Genomic DNA, 26,901 nt, shown 5'->3' with positions numbered 1-26,901 from the left:
CAATAAAATTGCTGTAGAGTTTTATAAATAGCAGCACACTGTAAGCAGGTGGTGAGTGAAAATGGTTTGATTCCTCACAGCTGGCAGGGACTTTATTTTTGGACAGTGGGTCCACATCACCTTGGGACACGTGACTTGTCAAAAGTATTTGTTACCATTTGCTGCTTAATCTGGTCATCTGCCACACTTATAAAAGATGGGCATAAAAACCATCAGCAAGCTGTGGCTGTGGCAGAAAATCAGGGTCAAGCTTTTAGTTTCTGGGTGTGACCTCGAGGCCTGGCTGGCCTTGCAGGGCTTTGAGTACCCAACAGGTCAAACAGGCCAGTGCTGGATAATGTGGGTTTTGCAATAAACTCAGTTTGGTGGCTTGGTAAATACAGTTTGCTGGGTTAACTTTGTGCTGACAGGAGTTGTAGTGGGTCAGGCTTGTCTAAGCTCCTGTGGCATTCTGCTGGTTCAGACAGTGCCAGTTTTTCTGCACCTGGTATAAATGTGGCACGTGCTCAGAGTTAAGTGCTCTGGCTAATTTGGTGGAATCAAGATTCTACACCAATGCCCTTTCCAGATCAAGTTTGTACTGCTACACAGCCTAAGGCTTTTTTATTACTTTACATTTTTCTTCATGTTAACTGGTGTATTTGATCATGGAACTGTGGCTTGACAAAGTGAGAAGTTACTAAACCTGCTCCAGCATGGGTTTTGAATGTGGGAACACCTGATTTCCATTTCCATGCCTCACTGTTTGCAGACTGATGCTGTGTGTGACCAGCCCTGCTCTTTCCAGGGTGAGGTTCCTGTTGCACAGAACAGCACCCCTGAAGGTACAGCCCCTGTTGGCCCATCAGGGTTCCACTGCTCACTGTGAGTTCAGGGCTCTGTGTTCCTCCCAGCGTTAACTCCCAATTATGTGGTATTTGTTTGAAGAGAGGTGTGAGATTAGTCTCTTCAGCAAACAATAATCTTCCTGGTGGGCTGTAAATTGTAAATAATGATTCCTTCCTATTTTGGGCAGGGATTTGCACCATCACCAGTTTATTATGTGAAGACCTGCATGAGGCAGGCTTGGAGAGCAGAGTGTTTATTGGGTTGGGTTCCTCTTGATGAATGAGCCTGGACTGTTTCAAGGTTTTTGCTTTGTCTTTCCTCACAGCTTGTAAATCCACTCTCCATTTGACTCTTTGTTGTTGTTCTTCCTCTTTCAGGACAGTTATTCTGAGTGACGGCCCTTGCACACGCTTCTGAGTGGTTATCATGGGCTTCATTGCCTTCCTGAAGACCCAGTTCATAGTTCACCTCCTCATTGGGTTCGTCTTTGTTGTGAGTGGACTGATCATTAACTTCATTCAACTATGCACGCTGGTCCTCTGGCCCATCAACAAGCAGCTTTATCGCCGAGTAAACTGTCGCCTTGCCTATTCCCTTTGGAGCCGTGAGTATGCTGGGATGAGGCTGGGGAGGGGTTTTCCTTGGCTTTGCTTTTGTTAACTGAAAAAAAAACCACATTTGCATACAGAGATGGGAGAAATGGTAAGCTGGATGTAGATTCTTTCAGAGCAGGTCAAAATAAGCCTCTGTTTTTTCTGGAATACTGGGAAATCATACAGAAGTCAAGGATCTGATGTATGTTGTCACTCTGGCATTCAAAAAAGTGGGGAGTAAAGCTCCTCTGCACCTCCAGCCTTATCTGGACTGAGGGGAGTTGTTAATTCTGTCTCAATGCCATCTTCATCCAGTATCAGCACCTATGGTAAGGGACAGTTCTGAGACTGGCTCAGCTACTGAGCATATGAGCAATATTCACCCTGTAGGGGCCGAAGTTGATTGTGTGGGCTGCAGAGGGGGAGGTCGGTCTGAAAGTATCTCCTGTAGATGTCTCTGCAGCTGAACTGTGTGACAAACTTCAGAGTCCCCTTACACCCTGCAGTGCCTGTCTCTGAGGCCAGGGTCTCCTCTTGTGAGCAATTTGTCAGTGTTTTCTTCTGCCCATGGGCCAGCTGTGCACCGAGTGCAGCTTCTTTGTTCTCCTCTTTCAGACCTTTGCAAAACTTCATCCCTGTGGATGCCTTCTTTTTCTCCTCACAGACCTTAACAGGGGGCTGGATTTCTGAAAATGTTTTTGAGTGTTTGGAAACCTCCTTAGCCCAAATGTCACCTCCTGTTTCAGCAGTGAATCATCTAATCGGTTTCCATTCTCCATCCCTTCCCAGTATGCACGGCCACTTACCTTAGTGCTCAGCTCAGCATCCAACTCCCACTTTGGCTAAATGAGTCACCAAAATGAGCACTGAAATTACAGTTCAGCTGTCCACTGACAGGCACCCACATTTTGTAAATCATTGATGTGAAGTACCACCAACAAAAACACTCTGAGGTGTCTGGTTTGGTCTCTTCTTAAGCTTGTTGTCCCTGCTTTTACTGTGCTTTTTGTCCTGCCTACTGAGAAGCACAGGAGAAAGGAAATGAAATAGAGTAGCAGGCAAATTGTCAGGAAAAAAAGGTATTGTAATAGAAGAACTTAGTAGAAATTCCAAAATTAGTTTGGTTGGATGAGAGTGGGGATATATAGGAGTTTTTATTTTTAATTTGCTTGTAAGAATTTCTTTGTGCATTTAATAATCTAGAATATGATCTCATGCTGAAAACTATTGTTGCATTAATAGTTTGGATTTTCTGAGGATATGAACTGCTTGCTCCTGTAAGGCTTTAGGCTCAGCTCCTAGTTAGCATTGTTTAAATGCTAACATTTTAAATGCTGTTATCTTCTAAACACTGGAAATAGCACACCATTGTTCAAAGAGATTTGGAGAAGCTGGGTAGATAATTGGGTTGTACCTAGGATAACCCCTAGTGTATAGCCTGTTATAAATTAACACATTGTTATAACATTATTATAATGTTATAACATTATATAACATGTTATATATGTTATATATATATATATTATATATATGTTATATATATATATACATGTTATATATATATATATATATAATATAACCTGTTATAACATTAACACATAAAATTAAACTATGAAAATTATTGTGAATGTTACATGGGATTGCAGAGAGCTGATGCCCTATAATGGAAGAGCTGACAGAATATGCACTTCAATTGTGATTTATTTATAGCAATTTAGGTAAGGTGTGTAAATGCAGCAGCCCCAGTGTTGTCATTCATAATGAAATATATCTCAGTATGGAGAAGCCTTTTGGCAAGGAACCTGTACATTGGTGCTCTGCTCTGGATGCTGCATTTTGCTCGCTTACTCCAAGCTGTTTGTGGTTTTAGGCTGAGGGTCTGTAAGAGAAGCTGCTCTGCCCAGCTGGCAGAGGATCAGTGTGCAGGGATGGATACACAGGTAATCGTGTTCCTGGCTCTGTACTGAAAACCAGGCTCTATTCTTACTGTATCTCCTCTCAAACACAAAAGCCCAGCTTCCAAAGGGGAGGGAGAGAGACTCTACCCAGTGTTCCTGACAGACATTTGGGGAAGAAAGTGTGTTGGGCTCTGGCCCCAACGTAGACCCGTAAATTCGTGACAGGTAGTCTGCGTTTCCAGCTCTCCCACGTCAGCTCCTTTCAGATGAATCACACCCTTGGAGAGTGCAGCGTGTTTGGGTTAGTCCGGTTGCAAAAATAACCTCTCAAATGTTGGTACTTTCAGCTGAGGGATGTGCTGTGCCCCTTGTTTGCTTTGTTCCTGGGGGGTTTATGAGGCTGTAAATGCACCTGCTTTGGAGTCTGGGAACCCCAGCCACAGGGGGTGGTTGAAGCCAGGTGTTGGTTATTCCCTACAGGAAATATCCTGGGCAGTGCAAGTGTTCCCATTCCTTCATTCAGAAGAATGTTCTTGCTGTAGCATTGTCAGGATCAGTGCCATGCAAAGCAGCTGTAACCCACACACCGAAAAAAGGAAACGAGCCCACTCCTGGTTATAATTACATCATTTGTCAGCACACTTGTAAAGGACAATCTGTTTCCTCGTGTTAATCCTTTGGCTTGTCAACCCTTCTCTCTCAGTATGGACTCTGGCAAATTCTCCACTGTTACAGGGAGAAAGGTGAGAGAAATGTTCTGCAGAAAGTCATCCACACTGGCCTCTGCAGATTTTTTTTTTTTTTGAAAAGAAACACACCCAGTTGATTACAATTTTTCTAAGAAAATGCAGCAGTTGTAGCAGGTACTGGAGATGTTCCTCCTTGGTACATAGTCAGCAATGGAAAGGGAAAATTGCTCAGAGTACCACTCTGTGTTCGGTACTACTGCTCAATTCTCCTGGCCACCTGCTTGGAAGGTGCTCTGAGGACATTCTTGCTGTCCTCTTTCTCCTTTTACTGAGCCAGGATAACCAGAGAAAGGAAGGTAAGTGATCACAAAGCATGCAAAGCTGGGAAGCAATGATAGGAACCTGTACGTGGTGTAAAGGAACAAGACAATTCTGTCCTTCCTCTGCCATATTTCCAGTTCACTGGGATTAAGCTCTGTTGGTCAGCAACGTGCATAACTTTGTTGTGCCTCCAAATGAGCAAGTGCAGAAAGTGATACAAGAGAATAACCTGGTGGGTGAGCAAGTGGTCATGAGTGAAAAAAACCAGTGCTAGGTAAGCGCTCTATCTTCAGCAGATCAGGACTGGTTTTCCCCTTTATTCACCTAGATACTGTGTTTACCTTCTCTCTGGTGTGGTGCAAGACTGGATCCTAAACTCTTGTTTAGCTGTATGGATAGGTGACCTTGTCTGATCCCACCGATCAGAAACCCTTGTGCAGGAAGGTGCTGCCCTGTTTGGCAAAACCAGGATCTCCCATTAGGAAGCTGGAAAAGCTCCTGGCAGAGCCTGACAGAGGGAACAGAGCGGGAACCCTGCAGGTGTAGTAACGTGGGAAGGGTTGGACTCTTTTTAACTGCCATATTTGTGCAACTAGATTTTTATTTCATCCATGTCTCATTGAAAAGAGAAAATACCAATGACTACACTTTGCAGGGAAGCAAATCTTCCTGCTGGGAGGATGTACTATTCTCATACTTTTTATAGTTGTCCCATGATGTAAGCAATGCCTTCCATCTGCCTCGATGTACTGAAATGAGGGAAATAAGCTAACCATAGCAACTACAGTCAGTGCGTGCTGAATTTAAGTGGAAGGGGGTTTTATGATGAAAAAAGGGGAGGTAGAAAATAAGAATGGGTAACAAATATTCAGGGTGGAATAAGAGTTGCTGTGATATTTTAAAGTTGGAGTAAGTGGAGGGAAAAGGACTCATTCTTTTGCAGTGAAAGAAAGACACAATTTACCATTCCTGTCTTTGCCCAGGTATTTTAATAAATTAGCTCAATTCTCTGCTGTTTTAAACTCTGGGTTGAAGATCATAATGCAGAACAATTAGAGCCCTGTGTTGTAATATTAAAATCTTTCATAGAAGATCTATGTCACTGCATCCCTTTTAAAGACCTTTATTGGTCTGTTTACCTCCATAAGGCTTGTTTCATGTGGAGTAAAAACATTAGGCTGCATCTATGCATAATTTGTATTCCACCTGGGAGGAACTGTACTCATTTAGTGGAGCAATCAACGGCTCCACTGTCTGTTTCCAGGCACAAAAGTCTTCAGGCTTTTTTTCCAGTGATCATGAAATTTTGCATTTGTAATGCAATGCCCAAACTTGTTGCTGTTAAAAACTTGCTAAATTATCCATAATGCATATGTCTGGTGCCTTGAATACTCCTTAGGGATGGTAATGTGGTTTGGTCTGTTCCCTTCTAAGCTTTTGTTTCATCTCTGCTGGGTGGGTTGGAGAAGGTGACAGTGTTGGGAGAGACTGAGCACTGAATGGGGCTGAGGATGAAACACTAAATGCTTTCTGTAAGGGGCACCCCTAACTCCTCTCTCCACCTTCATCACATTTGCTAGAGTTGGTAATGCTGCTGGAATGGTGGTCAGGCACAGAGTGCACCCTGTTCTCAGATGAGGCCACGGTGAAAACCTTTGGGAAGGAACACGTCATCATCATCCTGAACCACAATTTTGAGATCGACTTCCTGTGTGGCTGGACGATGACAGAGCGTTTTGGAGTGCTGGGGGTACGTGGGCTGTGAGCTTTCCCTTCCTCTGCAGGGTGATAGTCTGTTTAAAACCCATGTATAAACAGTTTCCTTGCATTTAAGTTCCCAGATCCAACTCCATCATCCTAGTGCGTTTGACCACGTTGCACAAATCAGCAAATGACGTTTTTGGATTGTCGCTTTTGTTTTTTTTCTCCAAGAGTTCCAAAGTTCTTGCTAAGAGAGAGCTGCTCTATGTGCCCCTAATCGGCTGGACGTGGTACTTCCTTGAGATTGTTTTCTGCAAAAGGAAATGGGAAGAGGATAGAGATACAGTTATTGAGGGATTGAAACGTTTGTCTGATTATCCTGAATATATGTGGGTAAGTGTTGAGTCCCTCCTCTGGTGTTGGCTGCGAGAAGTGAAACGGTGACAGACTGGTGACTGTAGCCTGGTCTGTCAGGAGAAGGTGTGCTCACTTCCAAGTGTTGTCAGGGAAGAGCTATACTCTGTTTCAGGAGGTCTTTTGGCATATGCTGGTAGAAAACTGCTGTTTGCCTGTTGGTAAGGGAAGTCCTTTGGGAAACAGATCAGAAGCTTGAGAATAATATATAAATCAGGAGTGTGTGATACTTAACGATTTTATCCAAACTTATTTTTACCTATTAAAAAAAAGCCTACATTTGATTACTACATCTGTATAACATTTTCTGAGGTAGGCTGAAAAGATGCATAAACAAAAAGCTTTTTTGGAGAAGTGAGTGAATTAGACTGCACAGACCATAGATTTTGATAGAAAGTTCCTGTTAGTGTGTTCGTTGATACGTGAAATTACAGGTTTCCCAAAAAGTGTCTGTGAGAACATATGGCAAGCTTATACCTGCTTCTGCAGTTATATTTTTATTTTGACATTATTTAAAATCAAGGGTAAAACATCTCTGTTTCATTGTGTGCAATGCTGTTAGACTTCACTGCAACAGCACAGTGGTGTAATCAACCCATTAACCTTCTTAGAGCTTTGAATGCAGAGGTTTTGATAAATTCTCAGTTTTGCTTTTATAGCAGCATATGTAATGTACAATTATTTGGCTTATGAAACATAAAGAGGCTTTTTATGCATTTTAAGTGAGTTTTCAGTATTATCCAGTACAGCTTGTTAAAATGAATAGTGAAACATTAAGCCTTAACTAGAACATCGTGAATGGATTATAATTTTCTACCATTACAAAGATAAAAAAAGTAAGAATCTGGAGAATATATTTTAAGCTACTTAATTGCTTGAATATATGGATATGAATTATATTGAAGATACCTTCCTGATTAGTATGGAAGGAAAAAAGAAAAAACAGAAAAAACCCTACCAATTAGAAAATCTCAAGACTGAACTTGAGCTTCAAATCTATACATTTTAATGATTCTACAACTGAGAACCAAGGACTAGGCTCTAGGGAAAACAACTAGAAAATGTAAGTGCAAAATGTAGTTAGCATTGATTATTTAAATCAAGACTTCCTGCTTGGTAATTGAAATAATGATTAACATTTACTCGAGCGACTCAATTTCCTAATTTCTGTGCATTCTAAAGGCCACAATTAGGGCTGTCTTTTTGTCACCTCAAATTTGGTACAAGTGCTGTTAAATGTAAAGGTAATGGTAAATGAGTTGAGTTGGTGCTTATGCCTGATACTTGGTGAAGAGATGAGACAATCGAAGTGTGTGCACATGTATGTTCATCTTGGACAAATTTTCAGTATTCTGCTGGATTTCTTTTGATATCTCAAGATATCCTTGGGTTTTTTTGCTTTTGTCTGGCACAGTTTCTCCTGTACTGTGAAGGAACTCGTTTCACAGAGACCAAGCACCGCATCAGTATGGAAGTAGCTGAATCCAAGGGGTTGCCTAAACTGAAATACCACCTGTTGCCCAGAACCAAAGGTTTCACCACTGCTGTCCAGTGTCTCAGGGGAACAGGTAACTGCCAAGCTTTGCAGCACTTGTAACGTGTTATTTAATTGCACACTCTGTGTAGCCCAGTGTAGTCTACTCTGTTGTCCATTACAATTAGTGAGCTGGCAGTAACGGGGATCCAGGCTGTCAGCTGGTAATTTGTAGATTGCCACAGAACTGTCAGATACCGGTCTTTAAAAATACTAAAAACCTTTTTATGTTGCTTAGTTCACCAAGTCATCTGGTGTTTTACAGAGCTGGGAATGTCAGGGGGCTGGTGCAGGTAAATGTGATGTGTAAACACAAAACAGTGAAGGACTCTGTGACATCATTAATGCACAAGGCTCTGTTGCTGTCTCAGGCCAGGATGCCAGAAGGTGCTTGCTAGAATTTTTGCTGTTATGGTTTTTTTTTTTTTTTTCCCCAACAGTTTCAGCAGTGTATGATGTAACACTAAATTTCAGAGGAAACAAGAACCCGTCTTTATTAGGAATTCTTTACGGAAAGAAATATGAAGCAGATATGTGTGTAAGGTGAGCATATACTGATGGAGGTGAGCCCTAAGATGCATACTTTGTCACATTGAAGTGTATTAGATTTTAGAGGGTAATTTCCCTTCTTGTAGTCCACTTTTCCTTGTCCTTCAGCTTCAGTGGTCCCTTGTAGTAGAGAGTGTAAAACTCCTTTACATGCCGGTTTCTCTCCCTCACTCACATGGTTTGATCAGCAGATTAAAAATCAAATAATGCTGAAATTCAGACATCCTATGAATGAGGTGGGACATTGCTTACATTCCTCACTGTTCCTCTGCCTCAAAGAGTAGCTGCTAACACCTAACCCCATGGAGCACATACACATATGCATGCACAAACACACACCCCTTCTCTTTCTTGCTTTCTCCTTGCTGCCTTCTGCTTCAAAGGCTTCCTTGTGATCATAAAAACAACCAATCCTGTTGATCTTCTTTTCCCTCTTATGTTTGGACCTGAGAGATGACCTGATTGTTCTTTCCACAGTTCTTTGGACAGTTTGCTTCTGCTTCTCTGCGGGAGTCACCCACACTGTGGAAAAAATTGCTGTATTCTGGTGATGAGGTTGATGCTTGGTTTTTAAAAGTTAAAAACAAAAAAAAAGCCTTTCTTCTTCCCCCCACACCTTTCCCCTCTGGCCTTGAGTCTGTGTGTTGCAGGTCAATGGCACTGGCTCTGTTCATTGTCCCATCTAATCGAAGCAGGTGTGTCTTGGCAGAGCCTCCAGGCTTTGTGATTCCCTACAGCCTTTGTAGGGAATCACAGTAATTACCCACTGTGCTGAGGTGCAGCAGCACCAATTTCGAGGAAGAAATGCGATCCAAAGGGAAGCAGAATGCAGCCTTAATGTGCATAGGGAGGGCACTTGTTCAGTTCTGCTCTCAGATGCTGCAACATCCACAACATTTTAGTCTCTCAGCTGAAGAGGCGACTGGAGCTGTCCACAGAGAAATGGGGTTGCTCATTTGCAAGGGGTTTCATTTTCACTATTTATACTTGCCAAACACATTCCTGATGAGGAAAGTGAGCAGACAATTTGCCAGCCAGCAAAACAGCTGGTCAGGCAGTTCCACACTGATGGCAGATGCATGTATGATATCCAGCTGGATCTGGGGTGCACATGCATGGATGTACATCTGTATAGTTATTAATTATACATTGAACAGTGGCAGCCTTCAGTTAAATATCCTATGGTTTGCTAACAGAGGTGCAATTTTATTTCTTGGAGGGGTAGTGGGAGGAAAGAAGAGAAATTTAGTTTTCGATAGTGTTAGAAGAGGTTTTGGTTTGTAAAACTGTTGAGGATGATATTGGCAGGTAAAATTACTAATTGTACCCTACACATGGCTGTGCTTAGATAATTTTGATTTAAAATATGTTTGTGGACAGAATGAATATTCTCAAGGTGCTTTTCTACATGTTTTCTCTGCTTTGGGGAAGAAGCTATGAGAGTAAGGAAACTATTTTTACAGATTTATTTTGCTGAAAATAGAACACGTCCGTATTGTGCCAACAGACTTATTGTAGCTCAGAGAAGGGAAGCACATAAGCTCTTGTTCTCGGTATGTGCAGACATATGTGCAGACCTCTGCTTACCTGTGCAGAGGTAAGCAGCTTAGCTCTGCAGTGGATCCAGTCCTTATCTCGACTGCCCCCAGAGGAAATAATCAGGAAATCACCAAATGTTATTGCTGTGAGTCCCCTCTAGTGGCGACAGCAGCACCATGGCAATTTCACCAGAGAGCTTTCAGCAATTTCACTGAGCTTTTATTGAGCAGTTTCTCTTGTTAGTGCTCATGTAAGTAAATCTGCCAGATCTGGTGTTCAGTTTGTTTATGGGATGCAAAAATCATTTGAAAAATATAAGAACATATTCATAGAATCATAGAGTGGTTTGGGTTGGAAGGGTCTCAAAAAATAAAAGAATGCAGGGAAATGGTTGGCTCTTCACAACTAAAAAGAGGCTCTTACAGGGCACCTGTTCTCAGTGAGGTCAGGTGAGGGCTGGCACTGGGCATAATTGTCACACACCCTCAGAATTGTGTGCCTCAGTGAGGCTGCAGAGGCAAAGAGGGACAAGTGCAGTCACTGCAAAAGATGTTTTCCTTAGAGATGGTATGAAGTGAATTTTTAGTTGCCTCTCCCATTGCTTCCAATATGGGGTTTTCACTAACAAAATGTAACAACCAATTGTCCTCGGGTTTTCCACTTGCTTGTCTTTTCTCAGCTCTGAGTGCCTCAGTCTGAGCTCACTGGGAATCAGCCAGTGGTGGATGTGGTGAAGGAGGAACAGTGTTTGAATGGGAGATGGTTAATTTAGTGATGTGCTCTGAAACTGCCTGGAGCTTGTACAGTTTCTTTTGTCTTAAAGAGTCCCCAATTCTCAACCTAAAATCTCAGATTCTTAAGTCCTAGTTCTCTGTGTTTAAGACCTCTGCCATCGGTGACAGTATTGCCTATGATTTATGCCCTTTAGTGAGTGGATGATCTTCCCTAGCAGAGGGATAAAACCAAATACTTGGATTTTCCTTTAATTCTATTTTGGTTTTTTTTTCTTTCCATTTTTTAATCTCTCTGCTAAACTAGGAGATTTCCTCTGGAAGATATCCCTCAAGATGAAAAGGAAGCTGCAAACTGGCTTCATAAGCTTTACCAGGAAAAGGTAAATAGCTTTGCTTTCTTTTCTGTCTTTTGGGACTTACACAGGGGAGTGTATTAAGGCAGTGAGTAATACACACTCTTGCACTGGATGGAGAGGATATTATGTGTAATTACACAGCCATGCCTCAAAATGCTGGAAGGAGCAGGACAGAGGAGCCCCTTGGCAGCAGAGGGCTGAGTAGTGAAGTCTCAAATTGCCGGGAAGCACAATGGAATTCAGAGATTTTCCTTAGCTGTGGAAGACTAATAGCAATCCACTGTCTTTTTACATTTTTCAGAGCTTGGATCTCTGTCATGCATTGAAAAGCTCTGTTTTCCCTGTGGGTGTTTTTAGGCACTCGAGAAGAGTGATAACTGTCTGTCAGGGACAGCCGGTCCTGGCTTTCAGCTGCAATTGTTCTTTGCTTTCATTTTTCTTCCACTGTCACTTTCCTTCTGCCTCCTGGTAATACTTCTGCAGTGGTGTATGACGTGGGACAGACAGTCTGTGGGATTTGCTGCCAGGGACTGATAGAGCACTTGCCCAGAGTGCCTTCAGATGGCTCAGAGCTTTTCCTTATGTCATTTCTTTTTGTAAGCTTACATGGTTATTTTCTCGACCACAGATTTAACACTTCTGTGGAAGTAGGAGAGAACTGTAATTAATATTGTCCAGCTCTAATTGGTGGGTTATTGAACTTGAAAAGTGTACCTTGATTTCTGTGTTGCTTATCTTTGTGGGAAGACAGCAGAGCACAGAAAGTTTAAGTATCCTGGGCTTTCCCCAGCTGCGATGACCTGTGCTGCAGCATTGCCAGGCTTATGCTCAATCTCTAGGTAGGCAGTAAATTGTTCTGAGTTTCCTTTTATTTATTTCAACCTAATTTGTTTGAATACCTGAACTCTGATTCAGTTAAGGAGAGAGATTATCTTACAAAGAGCAGCAGCTCATCATCTTCTCCCTCCAGCTCCTCTCAGCAGGTCTATAGAACCACAGAGTCTTTGAGGTTGAAAAAGACTTCTGAGAACATCGAGTCCAACTGTAAACTCAGCACCACCACCACGTTCACCACTAAACCATGTCCTCAAGTGCCAAATCCATGTGTTTTTTTGAAAACTTCCAGGGATGATGACTCCATCAGGTTCCCTGGACAGCTTGTCTTACTGCTTTACAACCTTTTCCATGAAAGTTGTTTTTTCCAATATCCAGTCTAAACCTCACCTGGTACAAGGTGACACCATTTGCCTTCATCCCTCCTGCTGTTGGCTGTACCTCTGTTCAACTTTGCTGTGAGATGTCACCAGGGAGGTGTTGCTTATAGGCATGGGTATTATACATATTGATCTTACAATGTTAGCAATACTTTTTAACTGGAATCCTCTCATTCCATTTATTCGAATGACTCTGTAACTGGAATCCTCTTCCTGCACAGAGGATGTGTCCTCAAAAGGCTGTTACTGGCAAGGAATGCCTTGCACTTCTCAGCCGTTTGTAAGGGAAATTAAAGCAAAACAAGAAATAAAGAAAAATGAGAAATAGCCAGACTTGAGCCATCCTTTGTAATGGCTTGGAAACCTTAAAAAACAATCTTACAGACTGAGGGAAGGTCGTGGGCACCTTGTTCCTCTGAGTGATGTGTTCCAGGATTACAACTCTGCAGGCTCAGCTCAGGATGCAGCAGCTCAGTTGGAGTGCTGGGATTAGGGCTGGTGTGGTGCTGTCTCTGCTCTTCAGCTCGTGCATTGCTCTCCCCTCCTGGCTCTACACACAGCATTTTTCTGCTGTGCTTTGCTGAATCATGCTGACCTTTCTGGAAGTAAAAATGAGAAGGAAAAGCACCCAGCTAAGAGGTGGTGTCTGAACTGATCTCTGGCCTGAAGTTGCCCTAAATTCCTAAGCAATTAACAGACAAGATGAAGGTATTTGGTAGTGGAGGGGACAATATGGTTTCAGTTTGTGATGGTGCCAAAATTGCCTTCAGATGGCTTAAAGGTCACTTGGGTGGTCAGCAGAAATGCCCAAATAAATGACAGCAGTGGAATTGGATGCCGTGCACTGTTGATGAGTTTGTACCACAGATACTGTCCTTGATGTTGTCCTGGAGCTGACTGATCTTGGGCTGCTTGGTGCAAACATTATGAATCTGTTTTCTTTTCTCTTCTCTTTCCCTCAGGATGCTTTGCAAGAGATGTATAATCAGGAAGGTATATTTCCTGGCAAGCAGTTTAAACCTCCTAGGAGACCATGGACCCTCCTAAACTTTCTTTTTTGGGCCACAGTTCTCCTCTCTCCCCTCTTCACATTTGGCTTTGGAGTTTTTGCAAGTGGATCACCTCTCCTTATCCTTGCATTCCTGGGACTTGTTGGAGCAGGTAATAAAGGCAAAGATGCTAAGCCCAGTGTGACATGTAACAAGATTCTTTACCTCCAATAAGTTCTGTGTATTAATTAATAAGAATGGGGCTCGCTTGGTAGTCTCTCTATTGTACAACATTTTTATTGTTTCAAAAGCTTTAATCCAGGCAAATTTGCCTTCATATCTTAAGCAAAATCTGTAACAGTAGCAGGTGAGTCTTGTAGCCCATTATTATGGTGCCTGAAGGAAAAAAACACTTCTACTGGACACCTTGTCTATGAATTAAAAAAATCCAAACAAAACCACCACCAGAAACAAAAAATACATAAATACCACCAAATCCCCCCACCAACAAAAAAACCCTAACAATAAAAAAGAGCAAAGCAGGGGGAGGGCATATGCTTCAGTGTTCATGCCACATGTGCTGTTAACCAACAGAAGCAGTAATTATATTTTTAAATCTGGATTGTCCCCCTCTTTCAGTGTCATTTGACCTGTGATCCATGTGCAGCTTCGTACAGTGCACTGTTGGTCACTACTGACTTGGGGATTGGCTTAACTCATGTGGGTTCTGCTTGTGTGTTTACATGTAACTTCCTAGATGCTTGGACTGGTTTTAATGTGCCTCTCATTTCTCTGTTATATTTTAAAGCTTCCTTTGGAGTTCGTAGACTGATAGGAGTAACTGAAATAGAAAAAGGCTCCAGCTATGGCAACCAGGAATTCAAGAAAAAGGAATAACTGACAGCTGCAGTTCAGCACATATAACCAGACTATGGTATCCGATTAACTTCAGTTAAAAAAAAACAACAACAAACACTTAGAAACTATCTTTTTCTTAATAACTGATGACTAATATTAATGAATAAAACTTGAGCCAAGAATGAAGAAGTTGGAGGCATTGGCTGAAGAGAATGCACCAACCTTCTGCCTGTTCAAGGATTACTGTAGTCAAGCAGTGGGAGAAAATCTGGGGTGGGGTGGAAGAAGAAACTAATTTTTCTTGCTGTGTTGGGGGACTTGGGGTGGGGGAGAAAAGAGGGCATTGGCCATGGCCACATGTATCTTCAGATGACTGAAAACTGGTTTCTGTCAAGAGCACTACACTCACTTTTAAAACAGGAGCCATTGAATGTTTCCTCTTGCTAAAGCCAACGTAACATTTTTTGATTTCCAACTTCTCTTACTAATGAGCCAGGACAAAACACCCTCCTTAAATTAATTGACAGGTGTTCATTGGGTTAGAATCTTTTCAGCTGTGTTGTCACGGCTACAGACGAAATCCTGTTTGTATGTTAACACTGACACATTTTATTTTCAGGCAATCTTAAGACTTCTGTAATGCAGGAGAACAGATAGTGGAGTTTGGAAGCAGCGTATTATCCATCAGCACATCCCATAGAACAGATCCAATAGTATAAAATTCTCATCCTATCTCCTGCTAACTGCTCGAGGCTGTTTAATTTCAAAATACTACTTCAGTCTTGAGTTTGCCCTGTTTCACATCAAACACGTGATAATTTTGAATCTGTTTTGGTTTGAGTTTTTTTGAATTAGTGGTTGACTGTGGGATTTAGAGTTGTGCAAATAAGGAAATTTTTTCAATTCTCCTTTTATTTCTGTTTGCATCTCTCATTACCAAAGTCCAGTTCAGCCAACCTCTCTCAGTAAACTGGGAGGCAGCACTAGAAATCAGCACAGATAGTTTTCAAAATGTCTTCTTTTGCAAAAAAATGTGAAAAGGAGAGGTCTGTAGCAGTCAGATTTTGAATGCTGGCATCTCTTGAGCTTCTAATGAGAGTTTCAGCATTGATTCAGATGGGGCCAGGACCTTACCCTGTGTGTGTCAGGATAGGGTGTGCTGCTCTTTCGACTTGGGTCATGCTTTTGATGTTCATGTGAAGTTTTTTTGCAAGGTGAGCTGTGCTGTTAAGCATTAGAAAGAGTATAAGGTCTCTTCAGGGATTTTAAGTATCTTTAGTTTTGCTTGTTGACATTTTGGTCTTTTTCACTGAAAATTAAGAGTTCAGAATCATGTCTGTACCTGTTTCTTTCCTTTTTTTCCTTTCTTTTTCATACTTTCTTTCCTTTTCTTTTTTTTACAAACTGACATTCAGAGATTCCTATATGTTGCTGCTGTATGCATAGCTGGAGAATTATTTGCAAACAGATGGTAACTATACCTGTATGTTCAAGTCTGAAGGTCACAATCTGCATTTGGCTGCTCTCAGAAGTGGGTGAAATGAGTTGCAGATCTACAGCAGAGGGCAGAAGCTGACCCTCAGGGTCTGTATCTTTAACCCAGCTGCCACTAGAATATTTATCTCACTTTCGTAAAGAGCAGATTTTATCAAAGCACTGGTTGTTGTTTTCATCTTTGCTCCAGTAACCAAGATAAGAGAGTAATAATTTACCTTCTTTCCATATTTACTCTTAACTGTTGGAATGTAACCTCTTCTCCTACAGGTTTTTCTGTTTTCAAACACTGGAAGAGCAATTTTGTAACTTAGAAAAATATTTTACTTGGGGTCATTAATCACTTGTTCTGTCATGCACTTGATTTTTATTTGTCGTCTTTTCAACAAGAGCATTTGAAGGATGACCTGCGTTCTGTCTGTCTCCTGTTAGACTGCACCTCGCTGAGTCCTGTACCCAGACCCCCAACGTTCGTGTGTCATCTTTGCCCCCTCAATAAATCTTCCCTAAGAGAGGGGGTGCAAAACTGTTGCAAATGTTAGTGGAATTTGGAATATGCTTTGGGAACTGAGGAGATCAGAGCCTAGCCATAACTCTGTTTTCCTTGCTGGATGTTTTTGTACTTTGTCTTCAAATACAGTCAGACATCCAAATGCTGATAAAGTTAACTCTGGCTTTTCCCCTGTTTTTAACCAGAGGACTGAGAACAGTGGGGGTTTCTTTCTTTTTCTTTATTTGTTTTTCTGAAGTAATTCAGTAATGGGTATAATTCTTGCTTCCTAGAAAGGTGTTACAAATGCTGTATACTTGCTTCCTGAAGATGATACTGAGTATGTATAAATTGTACTGGCTTAGCAGAAGAGGCTTGCAAAGCAGGCTGACCATTGACTGTTTTATACTTACATTTTTAGCAGTATATTAATGGGCATGACAAGAATTTCACAAAATAAATCCCTTCTTAATGCTGAGAAGAGGGGAGCTGCTTAGAGGAGAAAGGAATTAATAGCCTTTCTCTTTACAGGATCCTTTTCTCCTCTTAGTGCATGTAACTCCCTATTCAGGATCATGGGATTAGTGCTGTACATCAAGGGGAGAATAATCAACATTTCATATTTTCTTATCGTAACTTATTGGTCATGCTTTCTTTTTGAAAATATAATAAATACATCATCGGATACATAAATTTTGCTCTTCTAAACAGACATATCAGTAACCACTTGAAAAACTGAAACCTACAGCAGTGCACAAAACAGTACAAAACCAACACAAATATCTTCATTTTGAATTTTTTCTCCTCAAATAGGGGTTTTTATACACGCGCGCGCACACGTACACAGAGTATGTATAAATTAAAATGACTGGAAATAGCTGAAGTTAATGTCACTAATGAAGATTAGCAGGTGGATTGGTTTGGAAAAGTGAGCATAGATTTTATATCTTATTTTCTTCTGGTTTAATAGAACATAGCTTGTATATTTGACTACCAAGCCCTTTAAGAGCAATAATAAAAAAAATACATCATGTTTTTTGTCTTTTGCTTTTCAACTGTGCTAGGTTTAATAAACTTACAGCTATGGGAGTGGTTTTTTTCCTCCACCTTTCAGAATTTTCATTTATTGCTTAGTTCTTTGGAGTAAAAACAGAGTTTTCCAGTATGGACTTGCAAGCTGACTGCCATGGAGTTCAGCATTGACCCCGAAGAGGAATGGTTCTCAGACTGACATGGACAGATGATAGATGTATGCTCTTGGCCTTGGCAGCACTCATCATTGTCGTGAACAGCAATGATGCTGCTCTCCAAGTGGGATTTGCAGTTCCAAACTAGCATCACGTTGACCTGTCTGAGAACCTGGTGAGAGAGCTCGGGGACTGCTGGCCATGTGGCATCTCTCAGTTAGGAAGGCTCAAAGAGCTGATGCTGCAGAAGGATGTGGTATCCAGAGGCCTTGGTTCGGTAGGATTACAGTTCTCTCTTGCTCGTTGTGGGCTGAATGTGCTCTTGCAATTGACTTTGCGTCACTGAGCAAAATACCTGTCTCCAGCACAAAGAGCATGGGCAACCTTCCTTTGTTCTGCTTTAACTTCTCTCGAAGGGCTCTACACCTAATTGCTGACCAATGAATCTGGCTGCTGCCTGTGTCCTAATTGCCTGATACTCACAGGAAAAGTGAGCGTGTCTGCTCACTTCCACATGGTACCACTTGTCTCCATTGCTGATGTCTGTATATTTGCTCACCTGTATCTTCTGCAGATGGTTTGGGTACAACCTCTTAGCAGGAACTTGGAGCTTTCCAGTTCAACCAGTCCTACAGCAATTGTCTCACCTGGCTGGGGTTTTGTCTTCCTGAATTTTGGCGCTGGTTGACAGCTCTAGGTCTGAAGTGATGTGATTGTGTTTGTGTTATGTGACAATGCAACTTTGCTGCTTCAAAGCAAAACTTTTATCAGGGAAGAGAAGCCCTTCCCAGGCCTGTTCACACAGGCCATCCCTACCTGGCAACAAGTCCCTCTGGCACTGGTGAAAGGGAGTTGGGACAAGGTTTTTACTAGGAGTTGGAATAATGAGAAAGCAAGGGAGTCATGGTACATCAGATATTTGCTAAAAGTACTGTTTCTGTTTTGGGACCACCCCAAAACCTAGTTTTGCTTCATGTACATTTTGAAGAAATGTGGGGTTGGAGGCTTTTAATAATGCTGACTTCATGCTTCACAAAGTGTTTCAGATTGAAGACAGACAACCTGATGTTTTTTGGCATCTTGGAGAAGTATGTGCTAAGAAGTCTAAAGCCAAGCTTGGGCAGAGCTCGCTCGAGTGTTTCATGCACATGCTGGAGGCCAACACAGATCAAAGTGAAGAGTCCATTCCTTGATCTCCTTTGAAGATAGGATGCAGCAGGACAGCTCACAGCATCTCCTGGATGCCATGTGCTTCTGTCCCCTGGTGTGAAGGTTCTGATTCCCAGCAGATGATTGCTGCAAGTTCTGCTTTGTGCCTGCACAAAGAAGCTGATCCCTGTAATGGGAATGCTGAATTTGTACTCCCACCCAGTGTGTCACAGCTGCTTGTTCCCCTATTCCTGAACCTTCTGATCATAACGGGCAGCTGCAGGGCTGCTGGTGCTGGGTGAAGCTGGGATTTGAAGCAGGTGACAGCCGTGCTGGGAGCTGTGAGGGAGAAGGAACAACGCACGGTGCATCGCTGGGAAGAGCAGGAACACCGACAGGCCCAGCCAAATTCTTGCTCTGAGAAAACTGAGGGATCACCAGGAGCTTTGCAAAGCAGAGACAAGTATGTGAGAGGCAAGCTCTGACTCTGCGATATCTCCCTGTGACAACTTACAAAACAACCCTTGCTGTGTTCTTGTGATTTGGGTCAGAATTCCTCCCAAGGTCTTGTTACAGATGCGGACTCTTGTTCTGCCACACCTCCCCCTGTTTACCTTTAAGGCCTGGTTTATCCGATTGTCTCTGCAGCAAGATGCTTGCAGGCTGTTGGTTGTGTGTTATTTACCTGCTGTGGTTTGGAGTGAGAATGTTCTGGAGGTCAGCTTTACAGAGTCTGTGCCACGTGTGTTGGCCACCAGAAAACATCATGAAAGTATTTCATATTTCAGAATTGGGAAGATGTGGGATTGACATCTAAGACAAACGTGTTTCTCTGATCCTTGGCTTCTCTAGGCTTTTAGAAAGCTGTCTGTATTTCTTAAAATGTCATACCTGTAGTTACTGGCCACTCTTCAGTTTTTGAAAATGTAAAGAAAGATGATTTGTGCACTTTCACTGTTGAGAGCACTTGAGTGCAGATGACTGTCTATTTCTAAAAACCACTAGCAGAAGCAGCGTTTTATCTTTTTAGGAGAAAAATGTATTTTAAAATTAGACACTTCAGCAGAAACCAGAATATAACAGTACTTTTGAATTTTAAATTAGAAGTATTCTGTAGTGTGGGGGCTACCACTACCAATTCTACACAACTTCTATTTCTTTTTTATTTTGACCAGTGTGCATTCTTAAGGAAAACACACTGATTTACTAATTACTAAACTACAATTTGTGAAGGAGGGAGAGTAGGTAGCAGAGCCTAATCAGGAATTAAATTCCACTCCCCAAGGCATGAGTGGGTTCTGTGTACCTCCTTTATTATGTGCTTGTGCGTCTGTGCAGAGAGCCAAGCTGTGTCCCTTTGTGTCCCTTCGCTTCAGCTGTGTCCCAGCTGTCCCTTGTGACATCTGAATGCTGAACTCGCCCGAATGCCCGGCGGCCGCTGCTGGCCAGCACCTCGCTCACTCCTCAGATCACCAGCAAGTACTGTAGCTTTAATCAAAACCTTCTCTCCGAGGAAATTCATCCTCCTTAAGCTGATTGATGTGTTGCAAACCCATCATTCGGAGGGAAGCGTAAGTCACCAGATGACCATTATTAGCCAAATCTAATGAGTAATAAAACTGTATACAGGGTATGCATTTACTGTGCATGTGTATATATTTTTGTACATTTTTACGGTTATTTCCTACACTTGATTTTATGACGTTCAGAAGAGGTGTGTCTGAATCTGGTGATAAACAAGAAGCTATTAAGAAAACCCGACCCTGTCACCTACTGTAGTTTTTACTGAGAACTGTGCCCAAACAAATACGCAGATTTACAGTGCTATGCAAATATTACTTTGTAAGTTGTCTCTTAAATTTTGCTTAAGTAGTTTACGCTGTTTTTACTGGGCTTTCAGAAAAAAAGATGAACGCAAAAGCCTCGTCTTGTAAAATAAAATAGCTTTGGCTGTGTGAAAGTACTGTATATTAGAATCTCATTCACGCTTTCAGTTCTTATTTAACTGTATTTGATTTTGTACATACTGTGATGGAATAGAGGGGTTTAATTATGCTTGAATGAAAAAGGGTGACTGCCTAGCACCTGGGGTTTTTTCCAGTGTTTATAGAGCAGCCAATAATGTAACTGGGAGATCTGCATTCTTTTCCTACTTGCTACTCTGGCTTTTGTAACTAAACATGCACTAAGGGCTATTTTCTTTTTGCTTTGATTGGTTTTATTTCCACTTATGCTTTTTGATCTCAGTCCTACAGACTGATCCATGTGAGGGCCACATGTCTGCAGCAATAACCTGGGTGGATCGCTTTGTGGGGGTGGGAGGCAAGAACAAGATTAACTCTATGGGCATTCCCTGCATGAACCAGTCCTTAAGAACTGCAGAGGGATGGTTCACTACCAAGGCATTTATAGCACCAATATTTAAAGTTATGCATGGCTCCTCCAAAATACCAGAATGTGGAGGGAGGTATCTTCCTTTCCTGAAGAATCCGCCAAAGAAACCCCAAATCTGAGAACTTGAGATTGCAGCAGGGTATAGTGGCTGTACGGATAGATGCTGTAGATTAAACCAATTTGTCAAATCTGACATCTTTGAAGTTTGTTTTTTCACTAGGAGATAAAGCACTTCCTCATCTGTCCACCATCAGCATACACTGTACTTCTGTACCTGTGGGCCATCAGCTCTTCTTTAGCCTATATGATTCTGTAGCAAATGACATTTTTGTCATAATATCACATTTCTGGGTCATCTTTTTGCTACACTGCAAGCACTGGGCTCTTGGTTTCTCCTGTAGGTTTTTTCTTCCCTGATGTGTGCCCCTTTGGATAGTCTAGGTTGGGCTGAGCTGCCTTAAAATGACAGATGAGTGGTGTCATGTGTCACTGTGTGGCAGGACCTATTTTTTGTGGAGAGGATGGGCTTCCATTCTAAGAGTATGCAGGCAGAAACTTTTGTGTTACTTTTGAGTTTTCACAAAAACAGCTTTTTTAATCTTAGTGCCTCAGTTGGATCTCCTTGGATCCATAATTCATTTTTAAAGGACGATTATTTTGATCTAGAAGCAATCAGGGTCAGACATCACAACTATACCTCTAAAAGGCAGTCAGCAGTGGGGTTCATGGGCAAGGGTAGGTCCGTGGGGCAGTCTGTTGCCACAGTGATTGACAGCCAGCACTGTGTAGGGGAGCTGTGGAAAGGGAAGAACATTTCCTCTTTGGATGGAGGCACAGGGAATGTTGTTAGGTGGTTTGTTTCTGTACTAAGCAGTCCACAGCACAGTGACCTTTAGGCTGTGGGAGCTTCTTACACATGCTCTCTTTAAGTTGCAAACATGGTCAGAGGCTGCTTGTGGTGGTGGCATTTTCTGTACGTACTTTCATCTCACTAATTCCGCTCTTTTTCTTCCAATACTGCATTAATATATTTGGGAAAACAGCCTGGAAGTCCATAAAAGCAATGCTCTGTTCTCAATACCAGATACAATCAGCAGCTGCACTGGGAGCGAGTTCATGGTTCAGATGTGCCACCCTCTTGAGTGCTGCTATGTTGGGCAGAGGGCCTTTGGGCTGAGGAACAGGCTGATGCCCTTTCTACATGCTTCTCAAACTGGAATCTGTTCCTGAGAGGGTTGACAGAGTGCCTTTGTGAAACAAAACTTAGTATAGCAGGATTTTGTAGGTAGATAAAAGGTTAATAGCTGTGGTATGGGTTAATGAAGTACTCTCCTGGATTTCATCATATTCTATATTATATGTCAGAGTCCAGTGCTCTTTGATGAGGTTCTTCTAGCCATCCCACATGTGGAGGGGATAATGTTTAATTGCCCCTCTCCATGTCTAACTTGGGGAGGTACTTACACCACCAGTTGATCCACTCAGCTGGTGGCAGCTATTGATCTGAACCAAAGGCTGCCCTCTGCTCCCTGTTGTGCTGAGCTGAAGTCAGCTTGCTGTGCCACAGCTGTGGTCTGTCACACCCCACATCCAGGGTCCTTGGCAGGCCTGAGAGGTGGGGCCAGTGGGAACCTCACGAAGTTCAACAAAGGGAAGTACAAGGTCCTGCACCTGCGTTGGGGCAATCCCAGACACACCTATGGGTTGGGCAGAGAAAGGATTGAGAGCAGCCCTGTGGAGGAAGACTCGGAGGTGATGGTTGATGAAAAACTCTAACATGAGCCAGCAGTGAGCACTCACAGCCCAGAAACCAACCCTGTCCTGGCCTCTGAAAGGAGCACAGGCAGCAGGTCCAAGGAGGAGATTCTCTACCTCTGCTCTGGTGAGACCCCACCTGCAGTGCTGTGTCCAGTTCTGGTGTCCCCAACAGAAGAAGGATGTGGAATTGTTGGAACAAGTCCAGATAAGGCCACAGTGTTGGTAAGAGGACTGGAGCACCTCCCCTAGACAGGCTGGGAAAAATGTGGCTGTTCAGCTGGAGAACGACTCTTTGTCAAGAACTGTAGTGACAGGACAGGGGGGAATGGTTACAAATTGAAACAAGGAAAATTTAGGTCAGACAGTAGGAAGAAGCTCTTTACTGTAAGGACACAAACAGGAAGGTTGTGGAAGCACCATCCTTGGTGCTGTTCAAAGCCAGGGGCGATAAGGCCTTGAGCACCTGGTCTAGTGGGAGGTATCCCTGCCCACAGAGTGGAAGCTGGGACTAGATAATCTTCAAGGACCATTTCAACATCTTAAAATTCTATGATTCTATTATTCATTCCCTGAGCTTCACACATGCATCAATCGCCCTCACTGATCTCCACTGAGCCTTCTCTCCTACTAGGGGGTTACGGGTCACCCACAGAAATAACATATGATATCAATACAGTATATGAGATACATGCACATATAGGAGTCCCCTATACTGCCAACATCATTACGTTCTGCTGTGATAAAGGTTTGTGCCAAAGGCACAGGACTGCTATGATGAGGCTACTGGGGCTGGAGCTGGAATTGTGACATCTGAGCTGATGGGGCTGGAGCAGGCATTTCTGCTCCCTGCTGGAAAGGCAAAGCACGTTGCTTCCCGAGGCGTTTGCTAGAAAGCAGAGTGCCCAAAGCAGGTGCCCCTGAGCCATCTGTGGTCACTGCCTCTGTGCAGACATGGCACATGACTGATGGGATACAGAGCAGGGCACAGCTGACTCTGAAGATGGGTTGTTTTACTTTCCTGTGACTTGTGTGAACTGCCTTTGTTTTTCACCTTTCTGATGTCGGGCAACATTTGCAAAAGCCAATCAGCACTGGCCTAGTTGTGACATCCCTTTTTTTTTCACTTCTCCAATGAAGTTACAAGTAGTTAAGTGCAGCGGTTGCTCCATTTATAAGGAAAATCACTAGAAGAAAAAACTAATCAGTTTAGGAACACATAGAAATCTCCTCCCACCTTTGCTGCAATGAAATACAAATTCTACAGGTATTTTCAGGAAAATGCAATTTGTTGTATGCTTCCAATTAGCTCAGAGCTCCTTGTCAAAGGTAGGAGAATGCTACAGTCCCCTTCCCGGCCCCCCCCCCCCCCCAAATCTTTTAATTCAGCTGCAGTAAAGTTATCCAGTCAAGATAAGAGCTGGAAGCTGCATGCATCATTTAGTTGTAGACCTCCACCGTGCAGATCCACTTCAGCATATTTACAGGCTGCTGCTTCCAATAGTCAGACTTTAAAGAAAAAAATTCTGTTATTTAAGAAATTGAATGTTTTCAGTACAGAGCATTTATTGGAGTTATAATGGCATAATCTGTCAGAAGGATGCATTGCTTCCTTTCCCTGCCAGCAGGTAGATTCAGAGCAAGACTCTCTAACTGAGCATGATGAAAGAGTTTACCTGGCAAATCCCGTATTTCTTTTCTGATTAGTTTGATGCTAATGGATCATTAAAGGATGGAGAAGACCTCAAGGTGCTAAGAAATGCTTTTATAAAAAGGATTTTGAATATTCTGCAGCTGTGAGGTGTGGACAAGACACAACCCTGTGCTGCAGACTGGAACTCTGTGTTTTTGGGGAGGGAAACTTGCTCACACCAGGGTTAGCTCCCTGTCAAATGGGAACAAAGAAACCACATCCCCCCAGCACCCCTGGCCCAGAACTCCAGTAAGATTAGAAAGGCAAGCAAGGGAAACCTGAAAACTTGTTATTTCCTGAGAGTGTGCACTCTCTTGCTGGCAGCCACACAAGAAAGCAGCTGGCCTATCTAAATAAAGTACTGCACATAATGGAACATAAATTATTGCTGTTAACTCCAAAGCGATAACGTGGTTAGGGAGAACAAATTGCACGGAAGCAATAGGAGGGGTTTTGCTTACTCCCAAAGGGATCTCTCGGTGGAGTAACCTCTGGAGCTAATGTTAGGTCTGGGAATTTTACAGGCACTAATGAGCATTAGGCACATGACTTCCTTTTCAGTCTGATGGGAGTCGGTGTTTAATTCCCTTGGGCTTCTCAGAGATTTCAGCACAGGTTCAGAAGTGTTGCCCAAACCATCAGTACACCCAGATTTTCCTCTCTGGCTGTCCCCCAGACAAGGAGATTTGCTATTCCACCCATCCAGAAGGGTATAGGGCCTTGCACTTGGTGTGCAACCTGTGACAAAACAGTACTCACTCCCACTCAAGATACAAAACATAACCATACAGCACCTTTACAAAAATGAAATATCAGAATTTTGCTATTCCACTTGCAAGAGGAAACCTGTTCCCATTTTTCAACAGCTCACTGAAGAGGGTTCAGGCTCAGTTTTACTCAGCTTCAGTTTGGTGCTTAGAGCAAGGCTCTCAGTGCCTTCGTGTCTTCAGGCACAGCTGAAAAAACTGACAGGGTGCTAAAAGTAGTGAAAGGCTGTTTGCAGTGCTCATACAGGACTCTGGATCTAAGCAGCATCTTCTGTTTGAAATATTTGCTGCTGTATTATTTGGGGGGCAGTGGTGGTCAGAGCAAGAATAGATGAGATTTCATTGTCCTTTCTTGCCCATCAATGATATATTTTGTTTTACAGCTGTCTCAGTGGCTTTATTGCTAAGATCTAATAGATCCTATTAGATCCAGGGTCTAATCGGATCAAAGCCTGGAATAGAAACCTGTGGTGGAAATAGCCTGTGTGGCCTGGATGTCCTTGTGATCTCAAACTTACGGTACTGCTGAGTTGCTGGTTGTTCAGCCCTCCTCATTCTCCATGAAATCACATGTACCCTGTCAGTTTAACCCTCTGAGAGGGTCCTGCTGTCATGGCAGGACACACACACCAAAAAAAAAAAAAAAAAAAAAAAAAAAAAAAAATCTGAAGGGGAGGATTCTCATCAGAATATTTACTTTTATGCTTATTGTGAATGGCTTTCTGTGCCTCTTCTTCAGACTTCATTATTCTTGTAGTACTTCAATTTTGCCACCCAGGGAGGACCTGCCTAAAATAACTTTGCAAGGGAATCTAATTTCTAATTAATAATGCATTTTAATTTAACAACTAATAATTTTACATTCTAATTTGTAATTGAGCTTTCCCTTGATGAATACAGAGAAGAGTATTTAAATAATGGTGTAACTCTCTATAAGACTCCCTTCTTCCTTATTCCCATCAGTTTTACATTATCCCTTGAACACATGTGAGCTCTTCCCCAGGGTGGTGTGACAGACAGAGATTAAACAATCATCCTTAGATGATCCTTAGAATAGATCCTTATTGTCTAGAAAATTGAATTAAAAATTTTATGGTCTTATTCTTACCAACTTCAGCACTCTTCAGAAGCTACTCCTAAGCAGAAGGATAAATGAAGTAACGACCCAAAACTACTATGATATGTTTGTAAAAAACATAAAGGTGTATTTTATTAATGTTTCCTGTAATGTGTTTTTTTAAGTGACCACACATCTATGTTTCTAATAGTGTAGTAAGTAAAAATGAATAGAAATGAATATATTCTGGAGGAAAGGGTTGTCAGTCCCCAGCTGAGAGAGTCCAGGTGCAGACTGCAGGGTACAGCTGATAGAAGAACAGTTAATTACCTTGTGAGCTGGGAGCAGGGAACTTTCTGGCTGTGCACAGATTAAATACATCGTGCTCTCTGCATGACCTCATGGCAGGCCTTGACAGGTTTCCTGTGTCTGGTGATGAAATCACCTTGGTGGTGGTGGTACCAAAGCCCCTGTACTTGAGTTGTGCATGGAAACATCCCATGGCGATGTCCTACCTCCCCCTTTTCCAAAGAACAGCCAGTGTTCAAATGTGTATCTTTCTGTGCTTCTAACTCCTCTCAGGACAGGGTAACTTTCCAGACAAACAACCCCTTTCTTCTAAAGTCGCCAGTCTCAAAAGGAAGTTCAGAACTACCTTGGGGTTTGACTGTCCTGGGACTCTGCCTTGGGCTCTCTGC

The 26,901-nt window shown here is 42.5% G+C and overlaps 1 protein-coding gene across 4 annotated transcripts in view; it reads left to right on the top strand.

The window, feature by feature from the left end:
- AGPAT3 (1-acylglycerol-3-phosphate O-acyltransferase 3) overlaps nucleotides 1-21,124 on the top strand; it is a 96,569-nt gene extending 75,445 nt beyond the window's left edge. For all 4 annotated transcript variants that reach the window (XM_048290015.1, XM_048290007.1, XM_048289993.1 and 1 more), the window contains 8 exons: nucleotides 1,206-1,432; nucleotides 5,910-6,079; nucleotides 6,262-6,423; nucleotides 7,859-8,012; nucleotides 8,419-8,521; nucleotides 11,105-11,180; nucleotides 13,333-13,531; nucleotides 14,168-21,124. In XM_048290015.1, coding sequence (XP_048145972.1) covers nucleotides 1,255-1,432; nucleotides 5,910-6,079; nucleotides 6,262-6,423; nucleotides 7,859-8,012; nucleotides 8,419-8,521; nucleotides 11,105-11,180; nucleotides 13,333-13,531; nucleotides 14,168-14,256 — 1,131 coding nt within the window. In that variant the 5' untranslated portion in view covers nucleotides 1,206-1,254 and the 3' untranslated portion in view covers nucleotides 14,257-21,124. The remainder of the gene's footprint in view (nucleotides 1-1,205; nucleotides 1,433-5,909; nucleotides 6,080-6,261; nucleotides 6,424-7,858; nucleotides 8,013-8,418; nucleotides 8,522-11,104; nucleotides 11,181-13,332; nucleotides 13,532-14,167) is intronic.
- The last annotated feature ends 5,777 nt before the right edge of the window (nucleotides 21,125-26,901 follow it).

Source organism: Corvus hawaiiensis, chromosome 2 (genome assembly GCF_020740725.1).
Source record: "Corvus hawaiiensis isolate bCorHaw1 chromosome 2, bCorHaw1.pri.cur, whole genome shotgun sequence".
Lineage (NCBI taxonomy): Eukaryota > Metazoa > Chordata > Aves > Passeriformes > Corvidae > Corvus > Corvus hawaiiensis.
Note: the sequence above shows the minus strand (reverse complement) of the source record. Positions and strands in the feature narration are given on the sequence as shown.